This window comes from Pelobates fuscus, chromosome 1 (genome assembly GCF_036172605.1).
Source record: "Pelobates fuscus isolate aPelFus1 chromosome 1, aPelFus1.pri, whole genome shotgun sequence".
NCBI classification, from domain to species: domain Eukaryota; kingdom Metazoa; phylum Chordata; class Amphibia; order Anura; family Pelobatidae; genus Pelobates; species Pelobates fuscus.
The window spans coordinates 93,253,697-93,277,447 of record NC_086317.1 but is presented as its reverse complement, the minus strand read 5'-3'; the positions used below and the strand labels follow the sequence as shown (position 1 = coordinate 93,277,447).

General features: G+C 39.8%; 1 protein-coding gene across 1 annotated transcript in view; it reads right to left on the bottom strand.

Moving 5' to 3' along the window:
* Positions 1–695: 695 nt before the first annotated feature.
* The window catches only part of ITGAE (integrin subunit alpha E), a 112,705-nt gene continuing 89,649 nt past the window's right edge, over positions 696–23,751 (bottom strand). Inside the window, exons 21-32 of the mRNA XM_063444344.1 lie at positions 22,873–22,946; positions 22,653–22,785; positions 20,195–20,287; positions 18,722–18,801; positions 17,149–17,226; positions 13,165–13,234; positions 12,977–13,084; positions 5,328–5,375; positions 5,026–5,124; positions 2,562–2,654; positions 1,754–1,864; positions 696–1,153 (exon numbers count right to left, since the gene is read on the bottom strand). Coding sequence (XP_063300414.1) covers positions 1,091–1,153; positions 1,754–1,864; positions 2,562–2,654; positions 5,026–5,124; positions 5,328–5,375; positions 12,977–13,084; positions 13,165–13,234; positions 17,149–17,226; positions 18,722–18,801; positions 20,195–20,287; positions 22,653–22,785; positions 22,873–22,946 — 1,050 coding nt within the window. The 3' untranslated portion in view covers positions 696–1,090. The remainder of the gene's footprint in view (positions 1,154–1,753; positions 1,865–2,561; positions 2,655–5,025; positions 5,125–5,327; positions 5,376–12,976; positions 13,085–13,164; positions 13,235–17,148; positions 17,227–18,721; positions 18,802–20,194; positions 20,288–22,652; positions 22,786–22,872; positions 22,947–23,751) is intronic.

Here is a 23,751-nt window from a genome sequence, read left to right as displayed (position 1 = left end):
GCTCTGGGCACTTGTCTGCCTCTTGTGTTGAGCTCCAAACAAGATCGGTTGTCTGATTGACAGCCAGGGGGATGTAAACAAGGTTCATTTATTAAAGTGCCAATTTCTACTAAAATATGCACTTTTTATAAAATAAAAAAAAGAGAGGATACATTCTTCATGCAGAAAGAATTTCAGCAAGCGAAAATTCTTTAGGGGTCTAGAGAGTCCAAGTATTACTCCTGATGAAGTGCCAGAATAGGCACGAAATGCGCCAGAATTGATCCAACATTTTCCTTTGTATGCCCCAGCTATCAAGTTAATTTGAATAAAAGTTACTTTTTCCCCTTTCCTTTCTTGGTGGAAGAAATCAGACAGTCTTAGTTCATGAACTCCATCTATTATTATTATTATTATTATTGCAATCTATCCATATAATATCTCATTTAAAGTGATATATAGAGTTATTCCTCTTATATCAATGCAGGATCTTGCCAATTATGTCCAAAATTCCGTGATACTTGGTTATTACAGTTGTGGCAACCTTGAAACCTCATCATACCAAAGTGTACTAAAGAAATCCTCATTCAACAACCACATTTCAATTTCATTGAGCATATAACTGTCCTTAAATATAAAAAATAGAGATTTATATCTCAATAAAGAAGAAAAAGAAGAAGAAGAAAAAGCTAATTAGGACAGCGAAGTTATTACCATCTAAAAATACTGTGACAGTAACACTGCACTGTGATTGCACTGCTAATTGTAAGTCCATATTTATATAATTATGCATGATGCACATGTTGTATGGCTTGATAAAGACCCTTGGTGGTTTATTGAGCCATCAAATTAATTGTCAAGGTTTGGACACGTGGTTATACATTATTGCTCTGTTCTAAGGTGTTCCACTGATGTGATATTGCTAACATATAAATTTTAAAGCAGACAAAAGATCCTCATTTTTAGAATCTTTCAGTACAATCATAATGCTGTTTCCACGGTCCTTTTACTTATATGCCGCCTTGTGCTTCCAATACATTTTATACTTCTTTGCAATATCCATATTTTCTAAAGGGTGTCATCTTCTGGTTCTCAAACTTCATTAAATCAGTCACTTGTGAGTCTGGTCTTCTTGTTCATCAAAATTTTTGTACTTTCTTTCAAAGAAGCCACACTAAAACAAAAAACAAACACACAACAAGAGATGTCAAGACATAAAAGCTTTTCATTTTGTAGATGAAATATGTTACCATTTAGCTTCAATTTGTTCCAATTTAGCAGTTTTGACAAAAAGAATATGATTATATATATATATATATATATATATATTTATATATGTATATCTCTATAAATTCTTGAATTTATTCTTAAATAGAAGTCACAACTTATTTACTAACAGGAAAGATTTTAAAAACTGTCCATATTTTCTCATCCATGACATATTTAAACTCATGTTTCTATGTAATCTTTAGACATCACACATTGAAATTCAATAAGATACATCAATGCAAACACATGTGATACCTTTTTTTTGGGGGGGGGGGGGGGGGGGGGGGTAATTAGACATATTACACAAAAGGATATGACAAGTAGAAACTGAAAAAATATTCTCCTACAAGAATCTATCGTATTGTGAGTAACTCCTACTTTTAAGTATAGATTCTCATTGCTCAACAATGACCAATTCATACAGAGCTCTCTGTTTTCATTATCTCAATTCTAGTAAAATACTGTGACTAAATATTGTATGGTGGTTTGGAAAATAAATACATACCTTGACAAGTATTACCACAATAACAAGCAGAAGAAGAATTCCTCCAATTGAGCTACCAATCATGACTGGCAAAAGATTAACCGGAATATCTTTATGAAGCATGACAGATATCTGTTGGGTAATGAAAAATGGGTTTAAACAAGAGAGTATGCCAGGTGAATCATAAAATTGCATATAAATATAATATATTGCATCTGCTAGTGCAGTCGCAAAAATGTTACTTAAAATGTTGAACAAAGTTACATAATGCTATATATGTTACAGAGAAGAATATACAACTTCTGATCAGTGTTAATTTTGTCGAATAACTATTTTAGTCAAATTTTAGTCAACTAAATGTTTTTCAATTTAGTCAGATAAAACTAGACTAAAGCTAAAACAATTCAGATGTCTAAAATATGACTAAAGCTAAAATGTTTTTTAGTCAAAAGACTATGACTAAAACTAAATAGAAATTGGCCGCCAAAAATAAAAAAAGAACAGAGGGGCCGCGGAAGGGACAAAAGAGACAGACCAGGGCTTTAGAGAAAGACACCTAGAGGAGCTAGGAGGACACAAAGAGACACAGAGGGGCTATGGAAGGGGCAAAAGAGACAGATAGAGGCTATTAGTCGACTAAAATCTACTGGAGATTTAGTCAACTAAAATTAAACTAAAACTAAAACAATTCAGATAACTGAAATATCACTAAAACAGCTTTTTAGTCAAAATAATATAACTATAACTTGAAATTGGATTCCAAAATTAACATTGTTTCTGATACCTCCAAACAAGCCCATCCAAATATGAGAACATTTCAGAAACTCACCTGTGCTTTTTCTGAATTCTCCAAATTCACAAACAGGTTCTTGTCATAAATAATTTCACCAGTGACCAGAAACTTTTTTGTATTCTCTACTAGCTACAACATAAAAAAAAAAACACAAAAGACAAACGTCAAGTAAAGTAATCTTCAATTCCAAAACAATTGGAAATATAGAGGTTTATTTACAATACGGTGCTAAGCGGTCTTTTAAAAAAAAAAATAAAAAAAATATAAATTTCTTCCTCGGTCATGTGGTATTATATTTTGCAAGTCATTCCTCATTTTACCAGAACAGGTTCAGTGAATAGTCCTGTTAGTGTCCAGCATAATTACGGCACAAGTGCTTTCATTATATCAGCTACCTCCTGTGATTAGCTTATATTTTAATTTAAAGCTGGTACCGTCTTCCTCATACCAGGGGCACTCATGATTAATTCAGAGGGAACTTCATACATTTCAGTTGTAGAGGGAGTGCACAGCTACATATTACCTTCCTGTGGCAGGTAGATTAGTTTAGATTTTCTACTTTCCTCCACCAAATGATCCCTGTGAGCCTACTATCTCCCATTTTCTGTGCATCAATTTTCCGTGCATTGTGAAATATGGCAGACGCTGGAGTATTAAGGGACTCCAGTTAGGTTGTAATATCACAAGTGGGACTGAATAGGAAGGACTGGACTTTTTAAGAGGTGGGTTGCTTATTTTTGAGAGGAGTCCATGAAGAGAAACAGCAGTGCTAATGGATTGCAGTTTTATGGAGTAGGGGCCTTTAGGTTAAGGTAGTATATGGGGTCATAGAGAGTGTAATTGAGAAGGGGGTTGATGGAGAAAAATGAACGCTGGGAGTAGCATGTGGTGGAGGCCTGATGAAGGAAACTAAGTGGAGATGATGAACCTTTAGAGTAATATGTGGGTGAATGGAGAAGAAATAGAGGGCAGATGTAGAAGGGAGGCCAGGGCTGGCGCTACCATACGGCGAATAAGGCATTCGCCTGGGGCACAGGCCTCTTGGGGGCACCCACCGGGATATTTCCTGGTTGGCTGCCCTGCAGCTGTCTGGGGCTGGTGTGCTGGGCCAGCGGCTCCTTATGTCAGTGAGAGGGCGTGTGTTAGTGAAAGTGTGTAAGTGACACTGGGTATGTCAGTTATAGTGTGTGTGTTAGTGCAAGTGTGTAAGTGACATTGTATGTCAGTGAGTGTGTGTGTGTGTGTGTGTGTGTGTGTTAGTGAGAGTGTGTAGATAACACTGTGTATGTCAGTGAGAGTGTTTGTGTTAGTGAAAGTGTGTAACTGACACTGTATGTCAGTGAAAGTGTGTTAGTGAAAATGTGTAAGTGACACTTTGTATGTGTGCAAGTGACAGTGTGTGTATGTCTGTGTGTGTGTGTGTGTGTGTGTGTGTGACCATGTAAATAGATACTTATATATTAAATAATATTTATAATATATATTAATATAATTCTATATTAAACTGAAAAAATGTTTTACTTAAAGTTCACTGTAACATAAATGAATTCCTAACATTGTTATAAATTAAATACTACCAAATGCGCTGAAAAATGTATGCATTAGGCAGTATGTGTGTATTGATGTATGCATTAGGCAGTATGAGTGTATGAATGTATGGCGGTGTGTGTGGATTTATGTATTGAGGTGTGTGCGTATGGTTGATTGTATGTAATAGGCAGTCTGTGTGGATGGATGGATGGATGTATTAGGCAGTGTGTGTATATGGATGCATATACTGGATGAGTGTTTCTACGCAGTGTGTTTTCCCTAAATGCCTCTTCATTGCAATTCAGAATTCAGGGAATAAACCCATGAGAGAATGTAGTTGCCTTCATGAGGGGCTGGCAAAATGGATCGTTGCCTTGGTCGGCAAGAATCCTTGCACCGGCCTGGCAGAGGATCATGGTGGAATTACGAGAATGAGGAACGGAACTGATGGCTGGCAGTCATTTGTGGATGAGGCACTATTGAAAGAAATAGACTCTATGGAAGTTATGAACTTATGGGAACTATGAGAGCTGGTGGACAATAGAGGCATATTAGGAAAATGTAAAGACCAATTGGGAAAGGAGAGCTTACAAAGTAATACGAGGGCTGATGGACAAGAAGGTTTAGTCAATCAATACACTAATATTGTTTTGTTTTACCATTTGAGTTATAGAAATGCATATGGTAATATGAAGTTAAACATGCTATACATATATTGAGACATTGTGAAAAGTTCCTTTTTAACATAGAGACTCCACTGACACGTGATAGGAACTACAGGATTAACTGCCACATTGTAAGTGCAAACCTCTCATCTAGTACGTATCGATATTCGATTGTATGTGTTCTATGTAAGGATTCCCAGTATATTGGTTTGCATATGATATATCCCATTTACTGTGAAATGTTTGAAGACTTTATAATAAATAAATAAATAAATAATAATAAAAATAGTAGTAGTTATAGTTACCTTTGCCATATCTGATAGGAACAAGTCTGCAGTTACAGTGATGTGCTCCCGTCCAGTTATATTACATTTGATATTGTGGTATAAGATGTCTCCACATTCCTACCCAATGAAAGGGAAGAAAATGTCTGTATCAGTGTATAGCAGTAGTTCTTAATCTTTTTTTGACAGACCCAAAGTACAAATATGGAATTATCTCACAATTTTACCAAGATAAAGGCATACCATGCCAGCAGCATTATAAGTCCTTGTCTTTTGTATTTTCCTATAAATTAATGTTTCACACATTTTCATGAAAAACTCACTTGATCACGTCCACACAACTTTGTAACGTCCTCACACTGTGTTGAGTTCTGAAAATAAATTATTAGGTTGTTTAATCAGACATGTATAAATCACCACTATAATACAGCTCTCGATTTTAATTATACCATATGAATTTTTAAATGGTCAGATAATTCCACTCATTATTTTTGTGCAGCTGCTATATTTTGCAGCAGATCAAATACAAACAGCTAGAAATAGATACAGTAGGGATGTGCATGGGCAAAATATTCGGTTCGGCATTCTGAAATTCGGCACTTCGAATGTTCTCTTGCAGCCGCTTAGTAGATAACTCCCTAATTTCCACGGTATTAGAGAGCTATCTACCAAAAGGCTGAAAGACCTAAATTGGTCCTGAGTGGTGGGTGGGGGCCCTAAATTAGAAAAAGGGGGGGACCTATTGTCCTCCCCCCGGCCTCCCGGCCACCACCCCTTCGCGGCAGGTGGGGCCCTAAATATCAATAAGGGGGGGACCTATTGTCCTTCACCCTGCCCCCACCCCTGAGTTGCAGGTGGGGGCCCTAAATACCAATATGGGGGGGGACCTATTGTCCTCCCCCTGGCCCCCACCCCTGAGCGGCAGGTGGGGACCTTAAATTAGAATAAGGGGGGGACCTATTGTCCTCCTCCTGCCCCCCTCCCCTGAGCGGCGAGTCGGGGCCCTAAATACCAATAAGGGGGGACCTATTGTCCTCCCCCAGGCCCCAACCCTCATTGGCGGGTGGGGGCCCTAAATAAAATTTTTACCCCCCACCGTCCCCAAACCCTAGTCACCCAGCTTCCCAAAAAAATGTATAAACCCCTACCTACCCCCCTCACTCTAAAAATAGTGAGGGGGGAAGAATTGGATCAACCAGAGTGTTGTTATGAGTCAAATTACACAACGTGGGAAAATTCTAAAGAACTTTCCCACGCTGTGTAAAATGACACAGAGCACTCCGGTTGGTTGGATTTCAAGAGTGCTGTGACAGGTAAATGTATAGACTTACCTGTCCCTCTCTTCATTTACCTGTCAGAGCACTCTGATTGATTGGCTTAAACCAACCAATCAGAGTGATCTGAGCCTAATTGCAGGACGGGGCAAGGCTTTATAAGCCTTCCCCTGCCCTGCGGAGCTCATTCTGTGCAGTGCCCTCCATGGTTGACGATGGATTACTTTTTCAGCGTCTGGGTTTTTTTTTGTCTGATTTTTGTGCACTCTGGTCTTTTTTTTTCTTCAAAGTGCGACGGGTATTATGTTTTTTTATTTGCCCTTTTTTGGGGGCTGAAAAAAGAAGATTTTAGAAAAAAGAAGACATCAAATGGTAAGTTTTATTTCTTTTTTTACAGATACCGTATATACTCGAGTATAAGCCGACCCGAATATAAGCCGAGGCCCCTAATTTTACCCCAAAAAACTGGGAAAACTTATTGACTCGAGTATAAGACTAGGGTGAGAAATGCAGCAGCTACTGGTAAATTTCTAAATAAAATTAGATCCTAAAAAAAATATATTAATTGAATATTTATTTACAGTGTGTGTATAATGAATGCAGTGTGTGTGTATGAATGCAGTGTGAGTGTATGAATGCAGTGTGTGTATGAGTGCAGCGTGTGTATGAGTGCAGCGTGTGTATGAGTGCAGTGTGAGTGTATGAATGCAGTGTGAGTGTATGAATGCAGTGTGAGTGTATGAATGCAGCGTGAGTGTATGAATGCAGCGTGAGTGTATGAATGCAACGTGTGTATGAATGCAGCGTGTGTATGAGTGCAGTGTGTGTATGAGTGCAGTGTGTGTATGAGTGCAGTGTGTGTGTATGACTGCAGTGTATGAGTGCAGTGTGTGTGTATGACTGCAGTGTGTGTGTGTATGAGTGCAGTGTGTGTGTGTGTGTTGCAGAGCCTTGGTGGGGGGTGGGCAATTTTTTATTTTTTATTATTATTTATTATTATTTTTATTTATTTAATTTAATTATTATTATTTTTGTATTATTATTTATTATTTCATTATTATTATTTTTTTATTATTACTAATTATAATTTTTTCGTCCTCCCCTCCCTAAAATATAGAGTCCCTAGAGTACAATAGGACAGAGGAGAGGTTTTCATAATATAACACCATATTATTCCATATGGCAAAATACTATTGGTGTTTCTGTATTAACAACAAAATTAATAAAAAAAAAAAAACCTAATAACATGACTGGTATTCTCTATTTGGTAGATAGAGCAGTCTGATATCAAATATATTTCATACATACGCACAATTAAAAAACACTGTTTAATTTTATCAGTAATGCATTCATAGGCGAGCGCACGGGGTGTGCTGGGTGTGCCTGGGCACACCCTAATCCCCGCGGCACGCCTGTGAGTCCTGCAGGAACGCTGTTCCCGCAGGTACTCTGCCGCCCCCAAATGCTTTCCTCCTCCTCCCCCCGTCGAGAGCAAGAGGTGATGGACACCCCCCCACCCCCCGGTCGGGCGGCTCTCTCCATACAACAAGCGGCGAGGGAGCTGTGTGTTCTCTGCTCCCTCTCGCCGCGCGCCGTTTGCTGATAATGGGAGCCGGAATATGACGTCATATTCCGGCTCCCAGCTACAGCAGACAGCCCGCGCGGCGAGAGGGAGCAGAGAGCACACAGCTCCCTCGCCGCTTGTTGTATGGAGAGAGCCGCCCGACCCACTGGACCCCAGGGACAAGTCCACGCCAGCTCTCCAGGTAGGGAGGCTGGGTGGACAATTTTTGTAAAAAATAATAATAATTTGTCAATGTGTGTGAGTGTGTGTGTCTGTGAATGTATGTATGTGTGAGTGTCTGTAAGTGTGTGTGTGTGTCTGTGAGTGTATGTGTTTGTAAGTGTGTATGTGTGTGTCTGTGTGCCTGTAAGTGTGTATGTGAATGTATGTGTGTGTGTCTGTGAGTGTTTGTGTGTGTGTGTCTGTGAGTGTATGTGTGTGTGTGTCTGTGAGTGTATGTGTCTGTGTGTGTGTATGTGTGTCTGTGAGTATGTGTCTGTAAGTGAGTGTGTGTCTGTGAATGTATGTGTGTGTGTGTCTGTGTCTGTAAGTGTGTGTGTCTGTGAATGTATGTGTGTGTCTGTGAGTGTATGTGTCCCACACTTTATCCCACACTTTATTCCCCAGGACTTGACCCCTGCCGGCAGGGGAGATCTCCGGATCTCCCCTGTCGGCTCATGCAGAGCTGGCGCTATCTAAGTGCCGGCTCTGCTCTTAGCCTCCATGGGCCGGCGGGGAGATCAAAGATCTACCTCACCAGCAGCATGGAGGGAGGCAGGAGAGGACCCGGGGAGCTCTAGACAGAAGCTCCGCCAGGTTCCTCTCGCGAGATCTGAGGGTTGCCGCGGCAATGCTCAGATCTCGCGAGAGTGAACTCTAGCCCCGCAGGCTAGAGTTCACTCTCCCTTGGACAGCAAGGATCCCCCCTCCCTACATAAGGTAAGAAGGGAGGGGGTTATTTACTAATCTGCCCCCACCTTCACAATCCCTCCAAGCATACAGCACACACACACACATACAGCACCCTAACACAAACAGCGCGCACACACGGCACCCTCACATACACAGCACACAAACAGCACCCTCACACACACAGCACACTAACAGCACCCTCACAAACACACACAGCTCCCTCACACAAACAGCACACTCACACACAGCACAATAACAGCACCCTCACAAATACACGACACAAACAGCACCCTCACACACACATATCACACAAACAGCACCCTCACACACACAGCACACTAACAGGCCCCAAACACACATACACAAACACCCTCACACACAGCACACTACCAGCACCCTCACACACAGCACACAAACAGCACCCTCACACACATAGCACACTACGAACACCCACACACACACAGCGCACCAGCAGCACACACAAACAGCAGTATATGTATGTGTGTGTATGTATGTATATATATATATGTATATATATATATATATATATATATACATGCGGCGTGTGTTTGTGCTTTAGGGTGCACACCCTAATGCAATAGGCTGCGCACGCCTATGAATGCATTTTGTAATACGTGGTAGAGAATTGATAAAATTAGAACATTATTACTAATTTTATTCATGTAAATCAAAGCATACATTATGGGTTTTGCGCCAGTACTGTTACTGTAGAAATAATCTCCTAACACATGTATTTATTATACAGGAAAATGTGTTTCTAGTTATTGAAGTTTTGTCTTGTTTTGTTGATAATTTTTTAATTTTGGCTCGTCTGAAATTTGGAAAATATTGATTCGAAAGAAACAAATTTTGTATGAAAATGTCATACATTTTTTTAAATTCTGATACCTGTGAATTGATTGAAGGTTGCAGGCACAACTTTACGACGAGTTACAATGTACCTTTTTAGGGAGTTATCTGTTAAACTACTGAAATATCAAAATTAAATTATTATTTTTTTTTCTCCTAATTTTGATCTTTCAGCTGCTTAGTAGATAACTCCCTAATTTGCTATCCACATGTTAGATTGCCATAAAAATACAAATAATGAAATAAGGGAGCTATCTGCAAAACAGTGTCCTTAAAGATGGCAGTCCCACATAAGGGTACCAATTTAAGGCGTTATCTGCTATACTGAAGAAAAACCAAAATTAAGAAAAGCTCTTTTCTTAATTTTGGTCTTTCAATTGTTTTAGTATATACAGTTGCAAGAAAAAGTATGTGAACCCTTTGGAATGATATGGATTACTGCACAAATTGGTCATAAAATGTGATCTGATCATCATCTAAGTCACAACAATAGACAATCACAGTCTGCTTAAACTAATAACACACAAAGAATGAAATGTTGCCATGTTTTTATTGAACACACCATGTAAACATTCACAGTGCAGGTGGAAAAAGTATGTGAACCCCTAGACTAATGACATCTCCAAGAGCTAATTGGAGTGAAATGTCAGCCAACTGGAGTCCAGTCAATGAGATGAGATTGGAGGTGTTGGTTACAGCTGCCCTGCCCTATAAAAAACACACACCAGTTCTGGGTTTCCTTTTCACAAGAAGCATTGCCTGATGTGAATGATGCCTCGCACAAAAGAGCTCTCAGAAGACCTACTATTAAGAATTATTGACTTGCACAAAGCTGGAAAGGGTTATAAAAGTATCTCCAAAAGCCTTGCTGTTCATCAGTCCACAGTAAGACAAATTGTCTATAAATGGAGAAAGTTCAGCACTGCTGCTACTCTCCCTAGGAGTGGCTGTCCTGTAAAGCTGACTGCAAGAGCACAGCGCAGACTGCTCAATGAAGTGAAGGAGAATCCTAGATTGTCAGCTAAAGGCTTACAAAAGTCACTGGCAAATGCTAACATCCCTGTTATTGAATCTACAATACATAAAACACTAAATAAGAATGGATTTCATGGGAGGATGCCACAGAGGAAGCCACTGCTGTCCAAACAAAACATTGCTGCACGTTTACAGTTTGCACAAGAGCACCTGGATGTTCCACAGCAGTACTGGCAAAATATTCTGTGGACAGATGAAACCAAAGTTGAGTTGTTTGGAAGAAACATAAAACACTATGTGTGGCGAAAAAGAGGCACAGCACACCAACATCAAAACCTCATCCCAACTGTGAAGTATGGTGGTGAGGGCATCATGGTTTGGGGCTGCTTTTCTGCGTCAGGGCCTGGACGGATTGCTATCATCGAAGGAAAAATGAATTCCCAAGTTTATGAAGACATTTTGCAGGAGAACCTAAGGCCATCTGTCTACCAGCTGAAGCTCAACAGAAGTTGGGTGTTGCAACAGGACAATGACCCAAAGCATAGAAGTAAATCAACAACAGAATGGCTTAAACAGAAGAAAATACGCCTTCTGAAGTGGCTCAGTCAGAGTCCTGACCTCAACCCGATTGAGATGCTGTGGCGATTCACACCAGACATCCCAAGAATATTGCTGAATTGAAACAGTTCTGTAAAGAGGAATGGTCAGGAATTACTCCTGACCGCTGTGTACGTCTGATCTGCAACTACAGGAAACGTTTGGTTGAAGTTATTGCTGACAAAGGAGGTTCAACCAGTTATTAAATCCAAGGGTTCACATACTTTTTCCACCTGCACTGTTAATGTTTACATGGTGTGTTCAATAAAAACATGGCAACATTTCATTATTTGTGTGTTATTAGTTTAAGCAGACTGTGATTGTCTATTGTTGTGACTTAGATGATTATCAGATCACATTTTATGACCAATTTGTGCAGTAATCCATATCATTCCAAAGGGTTCACATACTTTTTCTTGCAACTGTATATCCTAATTTACTATTGTGGCAAAACCAACCTCGCCACTGTACACTGGAGAAGCCTGGTTGCTCGCCTGCTCCCTTTAGACTATGGCCCTGCAGTTCAAACCTTTATTTTCCCTGCAGAAAGGCTTATTCGTGCCTTTCTGCCGGGGTGTTCGGTAGATTCAATCTACCGAACAAAGTAACGATCTAAGGACCACCTGGGAACTGGAGTGTGCCATCAATTGACCACCCAGCAACTGCGGTTAACCGCAGCTTAATTGACGAACGCTGGGTGGCCTTTGTTCGTTGAACGAACACGTCGTGGTGGCCATCTTAAACTCCCGAACAGCGGTGTTTTGCCCGCGAGTGTCTGGAACTAAAATCGGACACTCGACACTCGCTGAGACCTCCAGACTTCCGTGGATTCGTGCCGCAACTACCGAACGAGCCGCCGTTCGGTAGAAAGACTAATGTTCACATGGGGAGTCTAACGAACACAAGGAAACCCACGGATGGCAAGCCGTTCGGGACTCTTTAATACGTTAACAGAGACCGACTGCAAGGCCAAACCTCATGGAACTATTTTCGGTTACTTTGCCTGTGCGATCGGTCAAAGCTTTAAACCTCCATAGCTCCCGAACCCCTAGTCTGATCTGGGTGATTTTTGAGTATGTTGCTCACCCAGATCAGGGCTATCAGGTGATCCCCTATTTAGGAGTGTACTCTAGGTATTTGGGGTACATCCAGAAAGTGGGGAAATAATGTACATGATTAAGGGGATTATGTGTCATGCTGAGGGGAGGAGATGTGTGGGAGGTAATTCATGTGTGATTGGTGCATCGGGTAATGACTGTAAATCCCTCCCTTGCATGGGAGAATCCTTTATAAGCCAGTTGTGTTAATAAACGTGTGTTGCTGCTTAACCCTGAAAGTGGAGTGTCAACTCATTCTTGGGGGGAATTTGACTGTATGCCAATTGCCAGGAGTGTAAGCTGTTCGTAGGGCTTTTCCTGTTCGGCTGCCTCCAGGGTTCGTGTGTTTCCTGTTCGGGAGTTGGTGAATTCTTGTAGTTTGCAGTTCGGGAGATTGGTGATTGCAGTAGCTGCTGGTCTATCTGAAAGGGGATTATCGCCTAAAGGGTTGTTATCCTCTGGTAAGCGAAAAGGTCCGTTACAACTATCCTTATAGAAACAAATGGATCTGAAACTATTAATTTAAATTAGTTAAAGATCCATTTGTTTTTGTTTAGTTTTCCAACAATTCAGAAATTCAGATGATTATGTCACATGTTTCATTGTAAGATGTTTTGCCACAAGACAATGAGGGAAGAAAGGGAAGAATAGATAGAAAACTGGAAAAAAAAAAGACCACTTACCTGAGTCTTTTGGATATTTTTTACAGAAGAAATAGTGACACTTTGCATTGTAACAGGAACTTGGATAGATAGAACTATTGTCGCGTCATACTGATTTTCTGTGCTAACCTTTGGAGAGAACAATTCAAATGGTAAATTAAAATGTTCGGATCAATGGCATTAATATAAAGTTTACCTGAGGAACTTACATCAAAGGTATACTGAACCTCTTGATTTCGTGCTGGTTCTTGGTTTATGGTCACAACGAGTACTTGCGGTCTGTTGGGAACAGTGATATGGCATTAATTAGCCATGTTTATAGCAGTTATATAGGAGAAAATATAAACATTACCATATTTTTCCATATATAAGATTATGTTTTTTTTCAAAAAATGTTAAGTCTAAAATTGGGGGTCGGCTTATACACGGAATGTCACTGCAGGGGTTAAAAAAACACTTGTGTGCGGGGCCGAAGTTAAGATGGCGTCTGTTGCATTTCAGTGTGCCACGGCCACACATATACCTGGCCTTCCTTCCGCCGATCCACTTCTGATTGCTGTGGCAAGTAGGAAGAAGTCCTTATATGCGTGGGAGCTGCAGAAGACATTAGCACTTGCCACCAACGGAGCCTCAGAGACATGCCACACCAGAAAAGGAGCAGCCATATTAAGGTTTGCTCCACCTCAGGTAGGTCTTGCTTTCTGATTTATATTTATGGGGGAGGAAATTAGGTCAGGTAGCAGAGGAAATACTACTGTGATGTACCAACATGCCCTCCCACCACCTCCTGTATTGTGGGAGCTGTAGTCTCCCAGCATGCACTATAGAGCCATTAACTTCACAGAGTACCGTAGCACAGGGGAGGCATGAGAATCAGAAGTGTGTTGTTCTCCTCAGAAGTCACCTCTAAAATATCAATGCTGTTCTACTTGATTTTTTAAATGTTGATTTCTTAATCCTGGGCTCAGAAAATAGGCGTTGTCTTATACATGGGGGCGTCTTATACACGGAAAAATAGTGTAGTTCCCAAAATAGAGACAAAAAAAAGAACAAACAAATAGATACATAGAATCCTAGCACATAAAGTGTTTAGAAGTCACTGTATCACCTGGAGATTAAAGTAGTTATGAAAATAGTAACTGTACAAACATAAAAATACCCACAATTAGGTGAATATGTAGTATAAATGGGATCTGGTGAAAAAAATGAAAAAAAACAAAACAGTAAAGGAAATCCTAATGCTCTTTTGTGACAAATATATAACAACTCAGAATCATTAGGTTCAGGTGGAATCCAAGTATATATACAGATGAGCTTTATTAGATATGGCTCTTAGTGTAAGAGAACATCCCCCTGTTCATATATCTAGTGTTATATAGTGAAATATCTCCTGGTCAGATATATCCTATGAATCTGTGTATTGCAAATCTTAATGAACTAGTGGCTCAATAAACACTCTCCACGCTGTTTGGCCGACTGTGGGGACTCTATATCCTGCTGTCTCCCACCCCCTCCCCTTTGGACCAGTGGGGTATCCTGGTCCCCACTGCCTGTCTTGCTTCACTTACCTCTGCAGACATGAAGCAGCTATACTGCACAAGTTCTCCCCATAGCCAATTACCCCAAGATGGTATATGCCGATATTCCCCAATGGGGCCCCACAAGGGGCAACTGAACACATACTGGAGTGGCTTGGTCAGTTATTCACAAGCTTCTGGGCAAAACTAGAAGCCCACGTCCTAGCTGCACATAAGCAGGACCGGAAGAAAGAGGATAATGAAGGGGGATTAGATGGTGAGTGGGCCCCCTCTGGGCAAAGTGTACCTTCAAGTATCTGAGTCTCCTGATATTAGCCTGCCTTGGCTGAAGATCACTAGGGACTCAGTCCAGTCGCATACACCACAGAGACAGCAGACCTGGTGCAGCTTGTGGCGAAGGACCAAAAGGTGCTTCTGCCATTGCCCAATAGGGCTGGACTTGGAGTCTGCTATGAGTACCCGAGTCCATGGACCAGGGATGTTGGTCTTCATCGGCCTGGGGCTGGAGGGATCCCATAACTCACTCCTGCCTTGTCACTCACCGACCTTCCTGCATTCCTGAATCTGGGTATCGGCTGATGCTGGACTCCACTATCTGCCGTGATTTTATTTTCTGTTTCCTTTTTCAATGCAGTGACCTGTCAGAAAGCCTAGGTCCAGTGGTAACATCACTTTGAAACCCTAGCTTGTTCTGCATGGTCATTTAGACTCTATCCACATGTCTAGCAAGATGTATTCCATTACAAGTTTAGCTGTTGTCCTATGTTCAGACATGTCACTTTAGCCTGTTATTCCGCTTTTACAAAAAAAAAATGAGGTATTATCAAATGTCACTGTCATGTTACACAATATGTGCGTATCGTGTTTTGAATGCTTATATGCTTGTAAAGAATAAAATAAAGATTGATTAAAAAAAAAACTGTTCTTGTGGAACCTCAATAAAATATTTAATGCATCTTTCAGTAACATCCAAGAAAATGTATCTTATCCCACCAATAAACTTGTGGGCCCTTAAAATAAGACTAATACTTTGTTACATAGCTGAAAAGAGACTTGCGTCCATCAAGTTCAGCCTTCCTCACATTTGTTTTTTGCTGTTGATCCAAAAGAAGGCAAAATAAAAACCAGTTTGAAACACTTCCAATCTTGCAACAAACTAGGGGTAAAATTCCTTCTTGACCCCAGATTTAGATTTATCCTTGGATCAAGCAGTTATTACCCTACATTGAAAAATTATATCCTTAAATATTCTGTTTTTGTAAGTATGCATCTAGTAGCTGTTTGAACTTCTGTATGGACTCTGATAAAAACACTTATTCAGGCAGAGAATTCCACATCCTTATTGTTCTTACAGTAAAAAATCATTTTCATTTCCTTATATAACAGTGTAGATTTCCTAACTGCCTGCAGGGGTACATGTGGGATCTAACAATGCAGTTAAGTGCACATTTGAAACTCATTAATACGCTGTATTTTAAAGAACACAAGAGAGGCCATGTTATTTGTTAATTTTTTTCTGACTTGTTATTTCGAAAAAACTAGTTGTTTTTTCGAGTTGACAAGTTGATTTCTCGAGATAATAAGTCAGGAAATATTAAATATACATATGGCTCTGAGCTGCTGTAGTATTTTTTGCATGCTCAAATCTTTATAATTTTTGCAGAATTTTTTTTTTTTTTGCAGAATACAGCACCATAAACCAGTTTCCATAGCCATACCTCGCACTCCAGAAAAAACATTGATAGTATTGAATGATCTAAACTACAAATCAACCTGCATTAAAAGGAGAGGATACCCAGGGAAACATATTAGCGGGCTATTCACTAAACTAAAGTGACAATACAAAGTGATTTCAAATTGAATTTTAAATGTTAGGCCAGAGTGGGCGAAGTGAAATCATAGCTGACTTAAATAATTTTTCCAGTTCGACTATTTTGACTTCAAATTTCATGTTATGCAGTGTGTGTAGTAAATGCAGTGTCTTTGTAGGAAATGTAGTGTGTGTAGGCAATGCAGTGTGTATAATGAATGCCTCGTGTGCATGTGTATAGTGGATGCAGTGTGTGTTTGTGCAGTGTATCCAATGGATGCTGGTGTAGTGGATGCAGAGTGTGTAGTGGATGCAGTGTCTGCAGATGTGTAGTAGATGCAGTGTAGTGTGTGCAGACTGCAGTGTTGGTGTAGTGTGTGCAGTGTCTATGTTTGTGTAGTGGATGCAATGTAGTGTGTGCGGGGTCTGTGTTTGTGTTGTGGATGCAGTGTAGTAGATGCAGTGTAATGGATGCAATGGATGTAGTGTGCTGTGTCTATGTTTGTGTAGTGGATGCAATGTAGTGTGTGCGGTGTTTGTGTTTGTGTTGTGGATGCAGTGTAGTAGATGCAGTGTAATGGATGCAATGGATGTATTGTGCAGTGGTTGCAGAGTGTGTGTATTGGATGCAATGGATTCAGTGTATTGCTGCTATCTATCTATCTATCTATCTATCTATCTGTCTATCTATGTGCACCTCTCTTGAGTCTTAAAGGTTACAATATATAGTACAAACATGTGCAACAGATACAATCAACTGAACACTAGTAAGAATCCAATAGTTATATATAATAATAGTAATAATTATTATCATTATTATTTAAAAACATATTTTTATCACTTACGCAGAGAGGACAGCACTGAAGGAATGTTTCACTGGAAGCAAAATTTGATGGTGCGGGAGATTTGTGATATTATTAATGCTGAGAAGAAATCACAGATGATACAAAATTGAAAATGTTATACAGCATAGCACTTTCTGCATTTTACCTTTATTAACAGAACATGTTAATAATCATATCCCCAGGTTTTGGGTTTACCTCACAAACCACATGCTTAGAGGATGTCATATTATACAATATCAAAACACCAGACATTTTAGCATGCACCACTGTGTCAGGTTCAGAGTTTTCCATCAGAATAGCATGAGATTGTAAAACACCTGTAGGGAACAGTCAGGTTTTTGGGCATGAACCAATGAACCATCTACCCTGTGTGCATCTGCTTATCATTAAATATTAGGCAGTCAGATTGCTCCAATTACTCCACTTGTAGTGCTTAGTCTTTGTTTAGTCCTTTAGAGCAGGGGTGCCCAAAAAGGTAGATCCTCAGATGTTGTAGAACTACAACTCCCATGATGCTTTGTGTGCCTTTAGAATGCCTTTAGAAGGACAAAGCATCATGGAGACTGTAGCTTTAAAACATCTGGGTATCTACCTTTGGACGCCCATGCTTTAGAGAGACAGGGTTAAGGGAACTGAAACTAATTTGTGACAATGTTACTTTTGAGGAAATTTTTGAGCAATACGTAAATTTAGATTTACATATACAGCACAGTGTAAGGGTGTAATGGGTGAATAATTTTATTGCAGGGTTAATGACAAGACTTAACAAAGACCCGGATAGAAGCCAAAACGTTGGCTCTTTACTTCTAATAAAAGACTGCCTTTAGAAACCATCGAGTGTGCCCATACATTTGTATTTGTTACCATTGGACTTTTGGGAACCTGGCCCTCCCTGTTTGGAGCATCCCGGGGGGAGTATTCCCTAGAGATATTGGTGTGTACATTACCCTCTCAATTTGGGAAGTCTGACTCTTGTTGTCAAGTTTACCTGCCAACACAAAATAAATTAGACACACCCCACTGACTACCCACTAAATAAAAAAGCAAGTGAGTGTTACTAGACACAAGAATACATCCCTGGATCAAATTTGGAGTGTTTTATACAGTCCTGTTAGGATGAGACTGGGGGCACCAGAGCAAGTGAGTATGGCTAGACACCTGAAAACATCCCTGGATCACATTTGGACCGTTTTATACAGTCCTTTTAGGAAGATATTTGCAACATTGTCAGTATTAACACAAGCAAATTTTCTGCGAATCAGAGAGATGGACCGGTAATACTTGAACAGGGCCACATGGTATTCATGTATGAGAAAGTGCTGCTGGCGCTCTGCTGCAAACTGCAGTTAAATAATTTTATACAATGACAACAAAAAACTGCCAAGGCAGAACTGGAAGAATTATTGGGTAAAGCGCTTTTAATGTGGAAGTTGAAAAACATGTAAAACAAAGAAATGTTTTGTTTTTTTGTCAGCTAATTTAATTCCTTTTTCCAGTTTTGTCTTGATAAGTGTGGTCCTTTGATGCTAAGAATGTTGCACTCATTTTTTATAATAGAATAAATACCACTTACTTGCTAACATTAATATTAATGATTACGTTTTCTTCAGTGAACTTTAATTCATTTAGTTGCCAAACAACAGAAAATGCTGCCTATACAGAAAAAAAAAAAGAAAAGAGTTTCATCGTTACTGTTTGAGGAAGTTAAAGGATTAACTTTTTCTATACAATATTCTAAAGTTTACCGCAACATCATAATAACTCAAAAATGTGAAAATATTCAATTACAGCCATATCAGTGATGAGGAAAAACAACAACTGCATTACATTTAATCAGTTAATTGCCATAAAAATGTAAACATGTTAAACTACAGCTAAAGGAACCCACATCACATCATCTCAATTAAGTGGTCTGAGGGTAGGACCCCTGTTGTTTTAACCCTGCAATATAAAACATTGCCGTTTTGTAGGAACAGCAATATTTTAATTGCGGTGTGAAACACAGAAAGACCAGCCACTTGATGTGCTTACCCTGTGAGAAACAAGTCAGACTTAGTTTTCAATCGAAGACTGCTTTTAGAGAGCATTTGATTGGCACAGCAATTGCCGCATATGCATACTAGTCTCCTAATTCATCCCTGTGGATAAGGCATTAGATGATCTTAGCCAGAGAGGTGTGGCAGCAGCCTGGAGACTGGCACGGCGGGGGCTAAAATGATTTTTAAATTACAAGCGAGAGGTGGGGAGCCGGCGGTCACCTAAATTGCTAGTAGGACACTATAGCATCAGGAATACATGTGTGTATTACTAACACTATAGTGTTTCTTTAAAGCAACAGGTCAATTTAAAGGGAATCTACAGAAGAGTGGGATGGGAATCTAAAAAAGTGACAATGCTTTCTTTGTCTGTTTGCCGAATTTGCACCGCATTCCAGGAGAATTGGGGACAAGCAATGTTTCAGGAAAGAATGACAAACCTAGAGAGTTCAAATACTTATTTTATTTTAGGACCTGACCCTTTTTGACTTTTGAAAATTAGTTACTTATTTAAAAATATTTTTCACTTAAACACGTTTTATATTTGTTATTTTAAAGCTGTTGTTATATAAAGGGACACTGTATGCACCCAGACCACTTCAGTTCATTGAAGTTAAATGGGTGCAATATCCCATGTCCCTTAACCTGCAAAAGTAATTATTGCAGTTTCTGAGAAACTGCAATAATTACCTTGCAGGGTTACGTTTGGTAGACTGCCACTAGAGTAATTTCTGGAATAGAAACGGACCTTTGATCCGTTATCTGACGCTGGACGTCCTTACCCCATAGGTGCCCATTTTCCCCATTAGGTCTCCCCTGCTAGTTGACGTCAGTGGCGGAGGAGCGCGGGTGGAGCTTGACCCAGCACCAAGGGACATCGGCTCTTGATTCAGGTGAGTGACAAGCCCTTCAGCCGCGTGGGATTTGTTTTCCTCACACTATAGGATCCCTTTAGGAAACCGTTTGTGCTCAAGGACTTAACACTTTCAGCAGAAATTTGCTGGACTTACATTAGATGCTTTGAAGACAGGATGTCCAATGTCACAATTCAGAGATGACTGTAGAGTTTTGTGATCTGAACATTTGATGCTGGGAGAATTTGGCTACAAAATAAAAGAAAAGAAAAGAAAAACAAATTAATTGGAATAGAAAAAGGCATTATTTCAGAAAAGGAAAATGTATCTCATGATACACCTAAACTAATAAATGTTATATTACATGTGTAATATGCTTAAAGGGTTACTCCAAGCTTAATAACCATGACAGGGCACTGTAGAGATTATGCAACAGTGTGCCTTTTACCTGGGTCCAACTGGGAGCCAATCTCCTCTCATGCTGCTGATTGATGTGACTTTTGTGCACAGAAATCTGGACAGAATTGACATTAGCAATTGCAGTGCCACAACAGGAACGTAGTCCAAATATCCTTGTATGTGCAGTGCTTCATTATGAATGCTACACATACAGGTTCCTGGCACAATAACCACTTCAAAACACTTAAGTTTAAGCTTGAAATAACCCTTTAATATACAGTTATTGATAATACTGGTGCAATATAAAGAGGAAAAGGTAGAGTGTAAATAGTGATAATTAACACAATAGCATTCAAGTGAAAATATAATTCTAATCTATAGCACACACACACACACACACACACATATATATATATATATATATATACACACTGCTCAAAAAAAATAAAGGGAACACTTAAACAACACAAGTTAACTCCAAGTCAATCACACTTCTGTGAAATCAAACTGTCCACTTAGGAAGCAACACTGAGTGACAATCAATTTCACATGCTGTTGTGCAAATGGGATAGACAACAGGTGGAAATTATAGGCAATTAGCAAGACACCCCCAATAAAGGAGTGGTTCTGCAGGTGGTGACCACAGACCACTTCTCAGTTCCTATGCTTCCTGGCTGATGTTTTGGTCCCTTTTGAATGCTGGCGGTGCTTTCACTCTAGTGGTAGCATGAGACGGAGTCTACAACCCACACAAGTGGCTCAGGTAGTGCAGCTCATCCAGGATGGCACATCAATGCGAGCTGTGGCAAGAAGGTTGGCTGTGTCTGTCAGCGTAGTCTCCAGAGCATGGAGGCGCTACCAGGAGACAGGCCAGTACATCAGGAGACGTGGAGATGTGCAAAATGACCTCCAGCAGGCCACAAATGTGCATGTGTCTGCTCAAACGGTCAAAAACAGACTCCATAAGGGTGGTATGAGGGCCCGATGTCCACAGGTGGGGTTTTTACTTACAGCCCAACACTGTGCAGGACATTTGGCATTTGCCAGAGAACACCAAGATTGGCAAATTCGCCACTGGCGCCCTGTGCTCTTCACAGATGAAAGCAGGTTCACACTGAGCACATGTGACCGATGTGACAGAGTCTGGAGACACCGTGGAGAACGTTCTGCTGCCTACAACAGCCTCCAGCATGACCGGTTAGGCAGTAGGTCAGTAATGGTGTGGGGTGACATTTCTTTGGGGGGCCGCACAGCCCTCCATGTGCTCGCCAGAGGTAGCCTGACTGCCATTAGGTACCGAGATGAGATCCTCAGACCCCTTATGAGACCATATGCTGGTGCGGTTGGCCCTGGGTTCCTCCTAATGCAAGACAATGCTAGACGTCATGTGGCTGGAGTGTGTCAGCAGTTCCTGCAAGATGAAGGCATTGATGCTATGGTCTGGCCCGCCCATTCCCCAGACCTGAATCCAATTGAGCACATCTGGGGCATCATGTCTTGCTCCATGCACCAACGTCACGTTGCACTACAGACTGTCCAGGAGTTGGCAGATGCTTTAGTCCAGGTCTGGGAGGAGATCCCTCAGGAGACCATGCGCCACCTCATCAGGAGCATACACAGTCGTTGTAGGGAGGTCATACAGGCATGTGGAGGCCACACACACTACTGAACCTCATTTTGACTTGTTTTAAGGACATTACATCAAAGTTGGATCAGCCTGTAGTGTGTTTTTCCACTTTAATTTTGAGTGTGACTCCAAATCCAGACCTCCATGGGTTGAAAAATTTGATTTCCATTTTTTTATTTTTGTGTGATTTTGTTGTCAGCACATTCAACTATGTAAAGAACAAAGTATTTCAGAAGAATATTTAATTAATTCCGATCTAGGATGTGTTATTTTTGTGTTCCCTTTATTTTTTTGAAAAGTGTGTGTATATATATATATATATATATATATATATATATATATATATATATATATATATATATATATATATATATATATATATATATATATATATATATATATATATATATATATATATATATATATGCATATATATATATATATATATATATATGTTAACATATGAGTACATAACTTTCCCATTTTAATGTTAAAGGGTTACTCCAAGTAAGATCACTAAGTGATCATGGTGCTTGGAGTAACCCTTTAATTTGTTATCACATAAAAACGACACCATGTATTTCTTACCGTTTTTATGATTTTGACTTGCAGGTTGTTGGGGTAGGCTATCAAAATAGTTGTCCTGTATGAGTCATCACCGGAGTTGATAAGGGTAAAATTCACTGTCAAATCTTTGGTTTGTCCAACTACAAGCCCCCTCCTAAAGTAAGAGAAATTTATAGTGAACGGTGTTTTGCTTTATCACGGATAAAGACTCTAAGTAGATATGAAGGTTATTTTGACATACCCCGATTCTTCTGTTATTAACTTTAAGATAGGAATGCAGGTAGTCTTATTATTGCAGTCTTTCACATAAGGAAGCTGTAATAAAGAAGCAACACAGTTTAGTAGTGTTAATTGTTTCATTTAGTTTAATACCTTTGCCAGCACATTTAACTATCATAATAGACCTGTGCACGGCTAGAAAATGTGGTTCTGCGGAACAACTTTGTCTGAAAATAAAATTTAATTTGGGATGTCTGATACTCGTGTATATGATGGTTTGCCTCACCCAACTTTTGAAACATATATGGAGACAAACAAGCCAAAAAAGGCTGGACAATATGTGCCTTTTCAAATGCAAAAATTACTACAATATTGCCTAGCCTAATGGCTAGGAAGGCTAGGCAATATCAGGATTTATACAATGGGAATCCTGAGTGGTCGACTTGTCATAGTGAGGTTATTCTAAATATTTTATTACACAAATTAAGTGAAAGAACTTAGTGATGATTATTTTTTACTTTTGCAATCTTGTATTAATGAATACCGAGGAACAACTGCAGCAGGAGTCATTTTAATCTAAAAACAAAGCAATTCTTCAATAAAATCAAAGTTAAAAGCCATTGGGCAATGGGCGACCCAGTCACCCCTTCCCACACATCAAGTCTGTAGCGTCAGTGGCCTTCCTTCAGTTTTTGAAAACCAAATAGTGCCCTAGTAATAGTAGGAGTTTTTTTTTATTTGAAAAAAGCTAATTTTTCAACAAATGAAATGGAATGGGTGAGTGAGTCATTTGCTCACTGACTTTGTCCTCTTATGAAATTGAAAATTCCCCTATTTTCATATTAAATTACTCCTGCTGCTTCTCCCCCTTTTTACAACTGCCTCTTATTATAGTGGTTTT